General features: G+C 48.7%; 1 protein-coding gene across 2 annotated transcripts in view; it reads right to left on the reverse strand.

Annotated features, from left to right (window-relative positions):
* GDAP2 (ganglioside induced differentiation associated protein 2) overlaps positions 1-13,331 on the reverse strand; it is a 62,415-nt gene that overhangs the window by 19,826 nt on the left and 29,258 nt on the right. For both annotated transcript variants that reach the window (XM_006036201.3, XM_006036200.3), the window contains exon 13: positions 12,692-12,746. In XM_006036201.3, the coding sequence (XP_006036263.1) occupies positions 12,692-12,746 (55 nt within the window). The remainder of the gene's footprint in view (positions 1-12,691; positions 12,747-13,331) is intronic.

Below are 13,331 nucleotides of genomic sequence, written 5' to 3' on the forward strand. Positions count from 1 at the left end.
GCCAGCAGAGGCATCGGCAGCGAGGCCAACGGAGGCAGAGGCAGCGAAGTCGATTACAGAACCGGCGAAGGCATCAATGGGCAAGCCGGAGGTGGCACTGACTGGTGAGCCGGCAGGGAAGCCCCGGAGAGGAGGTAACAAGGGCAGGGCCGACGGGAACCCCAATGGGGATTGCTGCGGGCTGCAGCAGAAGACCCCAGGCAGGGGCGGATTAAGCGGTGGACAGGCCCCACTACATCCCAAGGATAATTGGCCGGGACGCCACACCCGAGTGGGGCAAGCAACTGGGGCTGGGGCACCTAGGCACAGGGAAACCACAGGGTCCATAGGTTAAGGGCACCCTTTATTCCTTTGTGGCCTCCTGGCCCACTGGCTGCTTCGCTTTGGCAGTCACGGTGGTGGGGATCGCACGCTACATCACAGGGTGGTTGGGATAGGGCACTAGGGATACGTGTTAGTCAGATCCAGGTCCAAGGGCCTCGAAGTCTTCATGTTCGAGCCGCGACCTGGGGACACTGAGACTCATGGCTGGAGGGCCACGGGAGTCCGAGGAAGAAGCTGAGTGCAGCCAGGGATACCAAAGGGCCAGAAGACCTCCAACCCAAGGTGGCGAGTGGCCGGGGTGTAGGGCAGGTCAGAGCCTCGTGAGTGCCCGCCGAGAGGCGTGACGACCCTGGCGGCTGCCTCGAAGGGGAACCCCTCCGCTGAGGTACCATTCGAAGTCGTGGCAGGCAAGTTAAGGGGATCCCCAGATGTCAGCCAGGGTAGCCTTTGGGGTCCACGGCCCGGGACAGGCTAGATTGATAGTCCGGGCTAAAGCTGCACAGAATGCCTAGTAGAGCGGAGGCAGGCACACAAGGTATAGCCCTCTATACCTGTGGTCCAATCATAGGTGAAGTCCCACCAGGTTTCTGTTATCCCTATGAAATCATATTGCTTATTAGTTAGCAGGATGGCCAGTTCCTTCTGCTTGTTCCCCATGCTCCTGGTATTTGTGTACAGGCAACTATGCCTGCCATTGGGGGCTCTAGGCTTCCTGTTGTGCTGTGGAAAATCCTGTCCTTTGGTTGGTGTCAGGGTATACTTGCTATTGTTCCCTGGTTTGCTGGTTTCATGGTTGCCATTTGCTGGGCTTGTATCAGTAATTGACTGCCCGTCCCCTGGTGATCTCAGTTTAAAGCCTTTTCCAGGAGGTCTGCCATTCTAGCTGAGAAAAGCTTCTTCCTCTTCAGTGTGAGGTGGAATGCCATCCCTTCCCAACAGGCTGCTGTCTCTGAAGCGTGTGCCGTGGTTGAAGAAGCCGAAGCCTTTATGGTGGCACCAGCGCCGGAGTCTTCTGTTCACTTCTTCTATGCATCTGTCCCTCCTGTACCCATGACCTGTAACTGGGAGGACCAAGGAGAAAACTACCTGCATCTCTAACCCCTTGAATGCAGCCCCCAGAGCCCTGTAGTCACTAATGACCCAGCCAGGATTGTTCCTAGCCATGTCATTTGTGCTTACATGGATGAGGAGCATGGGGTAGTGGTCAGAGGGCCGGATGAGTTTAGGAATCCTTTTTGCCAATCTCTGATACAAGCCCCTGGGAGGCAGCAGACCTCACGGGTTAGGGAGTCAGGGCAGCAGATTGTTCCCTGTCCCCCTCAGGAGGGAGTCGCCCAACATGACCACCCTGCATCTGTTCCTTGGGATGATAGCTGGCTGCCTTCCCTTCTCAGCTGGTGCTTCTGATGACTCTGGTGGTGCTGAGAGAAGTGCATACCGGTTGCGCAGTTCCAGGGGAGGAGTGACCATGGCGCTGCATGCCTTGGGCCCCGAGATGACCATCTTCCAAGCAATCGCTGCATGAAACTCCTGGTCAGTCTTGTTGTCCTTCATGCTGCCACGCTTCCATGCTCTTCCCTCCTTGGTCTTCTGGTGAAGTGCCGGGTAGTAGTAGCTGATCTGCTCGTGGGCCCTGATGGCACAAAGCCTGCTCACCTGTGTCTGGAACTCCCTCACCTGGCACTCGAGACATCACTAAAGAGCATATCCCACAAGTGGGTGTGACCCTGCTCCCATTACCAGTTGCTGGAAGCCATGTCAGGCAACCCCTACAGCCTGGAACCATAGGCTCTGTCTGGGTGGAGACTGGAACCATGGGCTCCGGGTAGAGGTCTCAGTGGTGCAAGGGCAGTGGGGTGGGGTTTCAGCAGCGAGAGAGGTAGGAATCTTTGGGGTATGATGTGTTCCCACCACTGTATGGTTAATAGACTATGCTAAAACTGAATTCTTGTCTTCTTGGACTCACTTGTGACCCTCTCGTGTTCCCTTCTGCACTAATTCACATGCCAATTTGCATGCTGGGCTCAGAGCCTGCCTGTTTGCGTGGCTCCCTGGGGGGCTGGGCTGGGTTAAGTAGAAGCAGGGGCAGGGGGTGAGGTGGGAACGGGAGATGGACACGCTTCCCTCCTCAGCTCCACTCAGCTGCCATTCCGCTGCTTAGTAAAGCGCTTTATTTCTTTCCATGTCTGTAAGCAGCCACTGTCACATTTGGGATCAGGAAGGAATATTACTTCATGGTCAGATCAGCATAGGTTGTGGGGGGGTTGCAGCAGGACGAATAGTCCTTGTTTTTTTTTTTTTTTAGTATATTTTAATAAAACAACTCCCTGTCCTTGCATTGGCAAGACATTGACAGGGCTCTTGTCCCCCACCTGCTCTACCTATGGCAAGTTAGGGTGTTTTTTTTGAGGTTTTTGGGCACTTTGGTAGCTGCCCAAGAGGGAAGCTGGTGCAGTTTTTATGACAGGTTAGATAAACACCTATCTAGGATGGTTTAGAGGAATGATGCTCCCTTAACCGTGATCCACTGAAGTCCCTTCTAGCACTATTTTTCCATGATGCAGTTACAAAAATGGAGAGGCCCCGCCCCCACTTTTCTGGAAATGAGTCTAGAAAAATGTTTCAAGATTACCTGTATTCATAGTAGCAGAGGTGCTAAAAGCAGTAATATATTAACTAAAACATTACAATGTGCCTTACAGGTACAAAAGACAAAAATATTTAGTTTAACCAAGAGTTAGTATCACTGCTCCAGTGAGATTACTTGAAAATGTTCAATTTGAAAGGAAACACATGGCTTTGAAAGAACCCCCACCAAAAGTAGAACTTAATATATTATTGGTTTTATGCTGAAACTCTTCATTTTTGGCTTTCTTATATTTAAAAGCAAATCAAGCTATTAAAGCACCTTTTAGGTAGTCTGGAAACAGTGCAGATTATAAAAAGTTATCACTTTTGGAGGACAAATGCAGAGGGAAAGTTTAGAACCTAACTTGCTACAAGAGGAATTAACTCACTTCAAAATCACAAAGGATTAATTGGCAATAACCTTACCTACACAATACTAGCTATTAATTTTCTTGAACCCTCTATGGCCAGTTGAGACAGACAACATGGTCTTTTAATTATAAATATCAATTTGAGAACTCAAGGATGTTTGTTTTATGTGAATCTTTTATTCATAGTCAAGTCTGGGTTCAAGTTTCACTTCTCCCCTAAAGGCAAGTGTGTCTTCTCTTCCAGGTTGGCTGATCTCAGACAGCGTGCTTTAAACTAGCTTTGCTGGTGGATGGGGCCACAGGGGGAAATGATGACACTTCCCAGCCAAGACAGGTGATGAGCACAAGAAGTACCCAGGTAAGTGACAGGGGTCTGGATAGTCCTGGGATCAGGGGGGTGGTGCATGCACCCATAGGAGGCCTTAAATGCCTCTACACTAATGCTTGTAGTATGGGGAACAAGCAGGAGGAACTTGCCCTCCTGCTAGCTAACACAAACCCGGACATAGTGAGGCTCACTGAAAGCTGGTGGGATTCACCCATGACTGGATGGTAAACATCAAGAACTACAGACTGTACAGGTGGGATAGAACGGGGAGGAAAGGTGGGGATGTGGCGCTCTACATCAAAGAGCAATACACGACCTCAACAAACAGCACTGGGACAGAGGAGGGGCAGACTGAAGTGCTCTGGGTTAGAAGACAAGGGGGTCAGAGGAAAGGGACTTAACGGTGGGTATCTACTATCAACCACCCAACCAGGGAGAAGAGCTGCACTGGGAATTCTCAGGTCAGCTCGCGAAGGCAGTTAAGTCAAGGGATGTGGTCATCATGGGTGACCTAAACTACCCAGACATCTGCTGGAAGGAGCAGTCAACCAGGTCTGACCGCTCACGTAGGTTCCTAGCCTAGATAAAGGACCTCCACCTAACCCAGGAGGTGCACAGTCCCACCAGGAGAAATGCCTTGCTGGACCTGGTCCTGGCCACAGGCAATGACCAGGTTCTTGACCACCTGGGCGATATCGATCATCGCTTACTGGAATTAACTATCCAGCACACAGCAGCCCTTGACTTCAGGAGGACTGATTTCAATGAGTTAAAGAGATTAGTCGGGGAGGCACCGAGGTCCCGGAGAGTAGGGAGTCCAAGACGAGTGGTCGTTCCTTCAGGAGACAGTCCCCTGAGCCCAAAGGGTGACAGTCCCAATGCGAATCAAAGGGGGCAAGATTGCTCAAAAGCCCCCATGGCTCACCAAAGGCATTCAGGAACGTCTGAAAGCCAAAAAGGAGGCATGCGCCCGATGGAAGGGAGGGGCCATCACCAAGGAGGATTATACATCCATTGCTCAAGAATGTAGGGGGACTGTTAGGAAGGCTGAGGCAGAGACAGAACTAGGACTAGCAACCAGGATCAAAGATAACAAGTCCTTTTTTAAATGCATAGGGAGCAAAAAGGCAGCACCGGGTAACATGGGGCCCCTGCAGGACATGCTTGGCAGTTTGGTGGTTGCACCAGATGATAAAGCTGACCTCTTTAACAAATTCTTTGCCTCCATTTTTCTGAGCAGGGACCAGGACATTGCCCCCACCAGGATTCTGGATGGACTCAGGAGAAGCACAGCCAGGCCTAGGATCAGAGAGGACCTAGTTAGGAAACTTCTGGTGGGGTGGACATGTTCAAATCAGCAGGTCCAGATGATCTCTACTACACGGTGCTGAGGGAATTGGCAGAGGTCACTGTAGGACCCCTGGCACAGCTTTATGAGCACTCATGGTGCTCTGGCGAGGTGCCAGAGGACTGAAAAGGGTCAATGTGGTCCCCATTTTCAAAAAAGGGAGGAAGGAGGACCCAGGAAATTACAGGCCCATTAGTCTTACCTCAGTCCTGGGGAAGCTCTTTGAGAAAATTATCCAGGAGCACATCTGCGAGGAGATTATGCTTAGGGGCAACCAACATGGGTTCATTAGGAGCAGGTCCTGTCAGACCAACCTGGTTGCCTTCTGTGACCAGGTCACAAAATCCTTAGATGCAGGTGTCTCAGTGTACGTAGTCTTTCTGGACTTTTGGAAGGCCTTCAACACTGTCTCTCACCCCATTCTCGTTAAAAAATTAGGCAACTGTGGTGTCATCGCCTACACAGTCAGATGGGTCACAAATTGGCTGGAGGGCCGCGATGACACTAAGATGTGGGGAGAAGTGGGCACGATAGAAGGGAGGAACAGGCTATAACTAGATCTGGACAGGTTACAGGGGTGAGTGGATGAGAACAGGATAGGATTTAATACTGACAAGTGAAAGGTACTGCACCTAGGGAGAAAGACCCAGCAGCATACCTATAGGCTGGGGAACTACCTTCTCATCAGCACAGAGGCAGAAAAGGATCTTGGAATCATTATTGGTTCCAGGATGAACATGGGCTGTCAATGTGAGGATGCAGTCAGTAAGGCTAACCGCACCTTGTCATGCATCCACAGATGCATCACGAGCAGGTCCAAGGAGATCCTCCCCCTCTATGTGACATGGGTCAGGCCGCAGTTGGAGTACTGTGTCCAGTTTTGGGTGTTGCACTTCAGGACGGATGTGGACAGCATTGAGAAGGTCCAAAGGAGGGCCACTCGCATGGTCAGGGGGCAGCAGGGCAGGCCCTACGAGGAGAGGCTATGGGACCTGAACCTGTTCAGCCTCCACACGAGAAGGCTGAGAGGGGATCTGGTGGCCATCTATAAACTTACCAGGGGAGGACTAGCGGGGAACGGGAGAGAACCTGTTCCCCCGAGCACTACCAGGAGTAACTAGGAGTAACGGCCACAAGTTGACTGAGAGTAGGTTCAGGCTAGACATCAGGAAGCACTACTTCACAGTCAGGGCAGCTAGGATCTGGAACCAACTTCCCAGGGAAGTGGTGCTCGCTCCTACCCTGGGGGTCTTCAAAAGGAGGCTAGATGATCACCTAGCTGGGGTCATTTGACCCCAGTACTCTTTCCTGCCATGGCAGGGGGTTGGACTTGATGATCTGCTCAGGTCCCTTCTGACCCTAACAACTATGAAACTATGAATTAGTTTAGGAAAACAGTCAAGTACTTCACTGAGCTGGATAGTTCCAGATCAAGCCATTGCTGTCCCAGTGACTTCATTTTGCAATGTTGCCATGTTGTTGTAGTCTTGATGGTTTAAGAAATAGCAGAAGCATTTTTTGACAATATCTGTTATTGGACCAGCTGTATAGTTGGGAGAGATACTAGACAAGGTTTTGGGCACAAAGTGCCCTTTGTCATGGATACTGCCAAAAATACTCTTACTTCAGTGATTTCACAGGTAGGGAAAACTGAGGCCATGCCTGCAATGTAATCTTAGCCTGCCCAGTGGTGAAACCATCACAATAGGCTATGCTAACCCCTGCACTGGCTGCCTCCTTAACTATGAGCCATGTAGTTGCTTCCACATGGCAACATGGGTGGGCTAATTAGTGAATGGAAAGCTATTTTGCCCCATCACTCAGCAGTGATTACTAATGTTTCTGTGGCAACCGTACGGATATGGCACGACTGCTTCCAATTTAGGAGGCAGCATGTCTGAGATATGCCACTGTCTTGCGCAGTAAGTTTACCCTGTAGAAGAGATGTCAGTGACCAGGGTTGAATCAGTTGTTTAAGCAAACCTTTCAAAGTCTGGAATTTGTACTTTTGAAGAGAAACTCTGCAGATTAAGAGCAAAATACATCATAGAGCCTTTTACACCCGAGTAGCTGAGTCACCCATCACAAATAGCAGTTATATATCTGATCATATTCAGCTGTCTGTAGTATGACTTTGGGGAAAAGTGACTTAGTACAGCTCAGCGGTTCTCAGCCTTTTTGACTCAAAGCACTTCTTCATGACTTTTGTTAACTGAGTTACAACCAGTTTAAAAAAGTAATTTATATATTACAGTGCTTACCTCCTTCTAGAGGGCCTGGCGGTGAGAGTGGTGGGGGGGGAATCATTCAAGCAGGGACAAGCCTGAACCTCACATCTCATGGCACCCTTCAGAGAATTTGGCAGCACCCCAAAGTAACCCCCCTACCTTAGTTGAGAATCAGTGGTCTAGCTCCTAGTGGTCAAATGTTCATGTCACTAAACAGCCAGCAGAATTTCTTCTTTATTTGCTGTCTCAGAAAATAGGACCAAGAGTGAAAATCCTCTCTACCTGCTGAAGGAAGCTTGCATGATTGCTGTTTCTACTGTATCTTCAGTCTACTGCATCTTTAGGACATTAGTCTTGAGCAGGGGTGGGTAAAGTATGGCCCACCAACTAACTGGATAGGCAGGCGCCTGCCAATCGATTGGATCTGGCTTGTGGTTACCCCTTCAGTACTCCATATGGGGCTGAGCTCTATCCAGGGCAGCTCTCACTGTGCTCCTGCCCACTGGCCTTGGCCAGTGCATATCACTTCCCAGCAGGGCTGTTCCTGGTGTGGCTGTAGCCACCTGGGTACTGCTCAGCTCCCCCCCCCTGCCTCCAGCAGATCCTCCTCCTCCTGCCCCTGCTGCATTGCTCCAGGTGGGAAAAGGGGGGGCTGGGGGGGGAAGCTGCAGCTCCCAGCTGCCTTCATAGAATCATAGAAGATTAGGGTTGGAAGGAACCTCAGGAGGTCATCTAGTCCAGCGTGTCTCAACCTGTGGGTAGCGACCCAAAACTGGGTCGCAAGAATATATGAAAAGGTCATGAACAAATTTAAAAAACAGATTCACCTTTAAAGGAGAAAAACCATGGGAAACTGTGGGTTTCCCTTGCAGACTGACAGAGTTCCACCTTGCAAGGAGCTGCTTGGGGGCCTCCCATGCCCTGCCCCCACCTCCCCACTGGGGGGCTGGGGCCTGGGAGTGGGGAGCAGTGGATTGGGAGTGAGGGGCACTGGGTTGGGACTGGCCAATGTTTACAAATGGATTCTGGTACAAAAAAGGTTGAGAACCATTGATCTAATCAACCCCCCTGCTCAAGGTAGGACCATCCCCACCTAGATGATTCCAGCCAAAGCTCTGTTTAGCCAGGACTTAAAAACCTCCAAGGATGGAGATTTCACCACTTCTCTGGGTAACCTGTTCCTGTGTTTTACTACCCTCCTAGTAAGAAAATTCATTCTAATATCTAACCTAAACCTCCCTTGCTGCAACTTGAGACTGCTGCTCCTTGTTCTGTCATCTGCCACCACTGAGAACAGTGGTGGCAGATGACAGCTCCACCCACTTTCAAATCCTCCTTCAGGTAGTTGAAGGCTACTATTAAATCCCCTCTCAGTCTCCTCTTTTTTAGACTAAATAAACCCAATTCCCTCATTCTTTCCTCAGAAGTCACATCCCCCAGCCCCCTCACCATTTTTGTTGCCCTCTGAATCCCACTTGACTCAGAAACAATGTACGTGACTGCAACAGATGGTACCCACCAGCCATGTCAGAATCCTGGGCTCCACTGACACGGATCATTTACATTACAGATACAGAACTGTAATAGCCTAAAACCAACCACTAGAGGGAGACATTTGCACACCAAGGGTAGTCACATTCTCTTACCACCAGCTTTATGAATTTGAGATTCTAAAATACACTCCCATGAGCTGTACTTTTGGCGTGTTGGATAGGGGTAAATTAGTTTGTACTATACAAAGCTGTTTTGAAAGAACACGACGGTTGCAAAACTGGCATTCATCAGTTGGAAAAATGCCAGAACTGATGCGTGTGCTTGTGCAAATTTATTTGGCTCCTTTCCACATACATATTGTGATGCAGTCTTATTATGTGGTCATGCAGTATTCTTTCCAGAGGAGCCCTGCTACATTTAATGCATGGGATAGGTTGTGCTCAATGAGTAACAGCTATTAATAACTTTTCTTCTTGTTTAACTTGTGGCCTAGGCCTTATTCATGCTGTTGAAATCCTGCTAAGATGACAAATTCATATTTTCTCCAGGGCTTTTCCACTGTGTTAATGAAGGGATGGTGGGTTTCAGAAAATATTAATGAATTCTCCCAAACCAGCACATGAGGCAAGTGGGTGGTATTATCTGTTTCTCTCTTTTTTTAAACAGGGCAAAATAAGGCACAGTGAGATTAAACTTCACACACACACACACACTTTGGGGTACCCATATCTTGTTTAGACAAGATTTACAAAGTACATTCCCCACTAACTTTAATTGCAAGAGTGAAAAATCTTCTGAAAATTAGACTGGAACTCCCAATTTGGCACACAATGGGCATGTCTACATGAGATGCTGACTGTGCAGTACTGCATCACAGCACCAACAGTGTTAATATGCTACTGCACAGTGGCATCACTTAAAAGATATTCACCGGCGCCACTGAGCAGTAACTCTGGTTACTGCGTATTTATTTAGTACTTGATTATACACAGTAGCCATTGTGCAATAGTGTCTCATGTAGACATGCCCATGTAAAGTTAGGTTTGAGCAACTTGCCCAGTATCACAAAGGAAGTGTGTGGGGACAGACTCCACTTCTTCAATATTCAGCCCTTTCTCCTCCTGCAGTCACCTAGCTCACTTACACACTTCCCAATGTTTTCAACAAATGAAGCAGGAGACTTACAGACCAGTCTCCCTTATACAACCCTGCCTCATCACCAAAACAGGCCCACCTTGTACACTAGATGAATTTATGGAAGGGGAGGTAAGAGCATATGCTGCAGGGTAATTGCATGACCGCAATTACATGCACAAGTCAGCTGGATTAGGGCAAAATGGACAGACATACACCCCCTTGCCATGCACGCTTCAAAAATCACTATAGCTGCGTGCAGCAGTGTGCTCTCCAGTCAGACAGGGGGCTGCAACAATCCACAAAGGGGAGGAGGAGCAGCAAGCAGAGCAGTGTAAGTCTACAGCCTGTAGTCTCCTGATAACTGTGGCCCTGCTCTCTCCCATCCCCAAAAAGTGCAAAGGAGGGAGCATTTGGAATTAGTGGGGGAGCAGAGTCTATGTCAGCGAGTGCCTTATCTGCTCCACCTCTGCTCATTCCAAGTCCCTCTCCCTGGTAGAACCAGGAGACCAGACGTTGAGAGGTATGCAGGGGTCAAAAATGCAGAATCCCAATTCTAGGGTGAGGGAGGAGGATGAGGGGTATGGGGCCTCTGGTACCCAGATTCATTTTGAAGCGCTTCTAAACAATACCCACTTCCTTCAGTCATCTTTGGGACGCTTCTGCCATTTTGGAGCACTTCCAAAGGTGCGTTTGTCTGTATGGTTTGCCTTTTGTGCTTCAAATGTTATCTGTGGTGCTTCAAATATTACATTTGTCCACACTGTCAAAGATGTACAGGCAGCCCTAAACCTAGCATTTCCTAACTTCTGTGTTTGCTTTTACAACCAGAATAATGTTCTTTTAATATACCATGTGTGCAATTTACTAGGTTTTCAAAAAAAGCAAACCAAAACAGCCAGAGTAGCAGGTAATATTATCTTGATACCCACAATGTAGACATGCCCATTGTGTGCCAAGAGCCTAAGCATACTAATACAGGGGTGGGCAATTGTTTGGGCTGGAGGGCCACTTAAAGAGCTATTGAGGGCCGTGGGGCAGGGGGTGCTGATCCAGCCTTAATCTCTCATCACAGCTGTTTACACCACCCGGCACAGTGTGTGTGTGGGGGAGGGGGGGGGGTAAGACGAGTGGCCCTGTCTGCCCTAAACCGTCAGGGGTACTGAATGGAGTGGGCAGGTGGGGTCTCCATGGAGACTGGCCCAGGACCTCAGCAGGCAATGCATGCTCAACTGCATAGATGGGATGGGGCTGCAGGTGGGCAGGGAGATGGAACTGGTGCCTGTTGCAGGGACATATGGGGAGTGGATTGCAGCTCTGCACCAAGTCGCAGACCCACAATGACACCACCCCATAATCCTGGCCCCATCTACCCTTCCTGCTTCTGGACACTGCTCTCTGCCCGCTTACAGCCCCATCCCATCTGCCTGGCCAAATGCATTCTGCCCATGGGGGTCCTGGGCCAATCTTCATAGAGACTCCAGGGGGCACCCCTGTGCCCAGGGGCAATGGGACCAGTCACATGCACCATGGCCTGGGCTGCCCCCCATGCCTGGGTTGCCCTGCATGTTTGGGCCACATGGGGCCGAGGGACATGCTGCAGGCTGGGCAGAATCACTTGGTGGGCCAGATGTGACCAGTGGTCTGTATTTTGCCCACCCCTGTAATAATAAGTCACTGAGAACAACAGTGGCTTGTCATTCTCTGAACCAGCAACAACAGCCAACAGGTTTCACAGACATCTGTTGATGGCAGAGAAGCTGCTTAGGAATATTGGGTTCCGTTTCAGGCTCTTGGAGCAAGGTGTTCATTTGTCAGCACAGACTTTTCTGCCAATTCTCTCCCAGCATAGCCCTTTCTGTCCTGACTCTTCCCCACTGTCAGCTCCATGCTTTGTACAGCATGAAGTCTGCCCCAAGCACGCTTCCATGTCGAAGTCAGGCATTCAAGGGCCACAGCTTAACCATACCTGCTGGTCTCAGTCAGGATTGCAGTTTGTAATGCAACAGAAAGGAGGGAAGAGAAGGAATGCCTTTGGAGGAGGCCAGTTAAAACCTTCAGCTGCTTATTTTCCTGTGAACTTTCCAACTTTGCCAGAAGCTACTACTTTGTTTGGTGGTTTCCAAGGGAGACCAGAAAATGGAGCTGTTTATTTCCTGTGTCCCAAACTTTGAATCAGTAGTTTTGGTATGAGCCCTCTAGAGGTGCTGAAATAGCAGCTATGGCTATTGTTAACATTTTGTATTTGGAATTTGTTTTCAGATGCAAAATTGAGGTTCAGAGCAGCCTCATCCCTTGAGTCTGACAAGATTGACAACCACCATGTTAGAGGATGCCACAAAGCTGACACTGAACCAGCCTCAGTCTTAGTTTCTCAAGACTTCCAGTTTACTAGACAAAGACCTCTGCTGTAACAGCTAATTTTTGCTTCTATTCAGAAGCAGATTAGTGAGGCTGTGGGCCAGTCTAGTATCATCACTGTCTGTCAACTATTCATTTGCATGAGCTAACCAGCAATGCAACTTTGGACTGACAACAGGCAATGGACCAAGCTTCTCCACAGGCCTTGTCAGAGTGCACAGTGAAACAAAGCAGACAGCAGTAGAGCACATAGGGTCCCAATATTAAGGCAGGCAAGGAAAGGCTAGAGCACCAGTTGTGCAAACCTGAAATAGCAGTATTCAAATGTGCATCAGTTCCAGAGAAACACTGATTTAGCAGAAACAGCCTCATGGTTTAGAGTCTCTCTTTCATGTTCCCCCTGGCCCCACTACCCTCATGCCACAATCTTATGCCCTACTCAGAAGATAGCTTTTTGAATTTCTGTATACTTTACCTTTGAGCGAAATGTTGGGTGGACAAAGTACAATGCCTTCAAATTTCTCTTGTACCTGGTTAATAAAAAGGGGGAGGGGGCAGTTAGAACACTAAAAGACACTCTGCCAGAAACAGCTGAAAGTGTTTGATGATACCTGTAGTCTTACAAAACTGTGTGCAAAGTTAACTCTGGCCCAGTCCATTCAAAGCTGGGGCAAAGAACAGATACTCTAACACTAAATGTTAGAGGGAGTACAAAGTTTTCCTGGATCATTATTCTGATTAAAATTTTATTAGATCCCCTATTCTTCTGTACAGACAGTGAAGGTTATACAAGTTACAGCTACTAGGGTTGTTCTGAATGTTCCTCCTGCAGATTAAATATAACATTGCAAAAATATAGCACCATTTGCAGCTGCAGATAGGAGTTAGAGAAAAAGGGCTTAGGTTAAAAAAAAAAACAAAAAACAAACAAAAAAAAAAAAATCAGGGTTTAAGCGTATGGTCATCTTGAATGAATACGTAGCAGGTAAAGATTGCAGAACAACGCAGAACCTGAGCACACAAGGAACGGATCAAATTCCTGTTGCACTGTAATTCTCAGAATCTGCAATAAGCACTGCAGAGATGTCTATGAATTGTTTAGGTGGTTTAGAATG

The sequence above is a fragment of the Alligator sinensis genome, unplaced genomic scaffold (genome assembly GCF_000455745.1).
Source record: "Alligator sinensis unplaced genomic scaffold, ASM45574v1 scaffold101_1, whole genome shotgun sequence".
NCBI lineage: Eukaryota > Metazoa > Chordata > Crocodylia > Alligatoridae > Alligator > Alligator sinensis.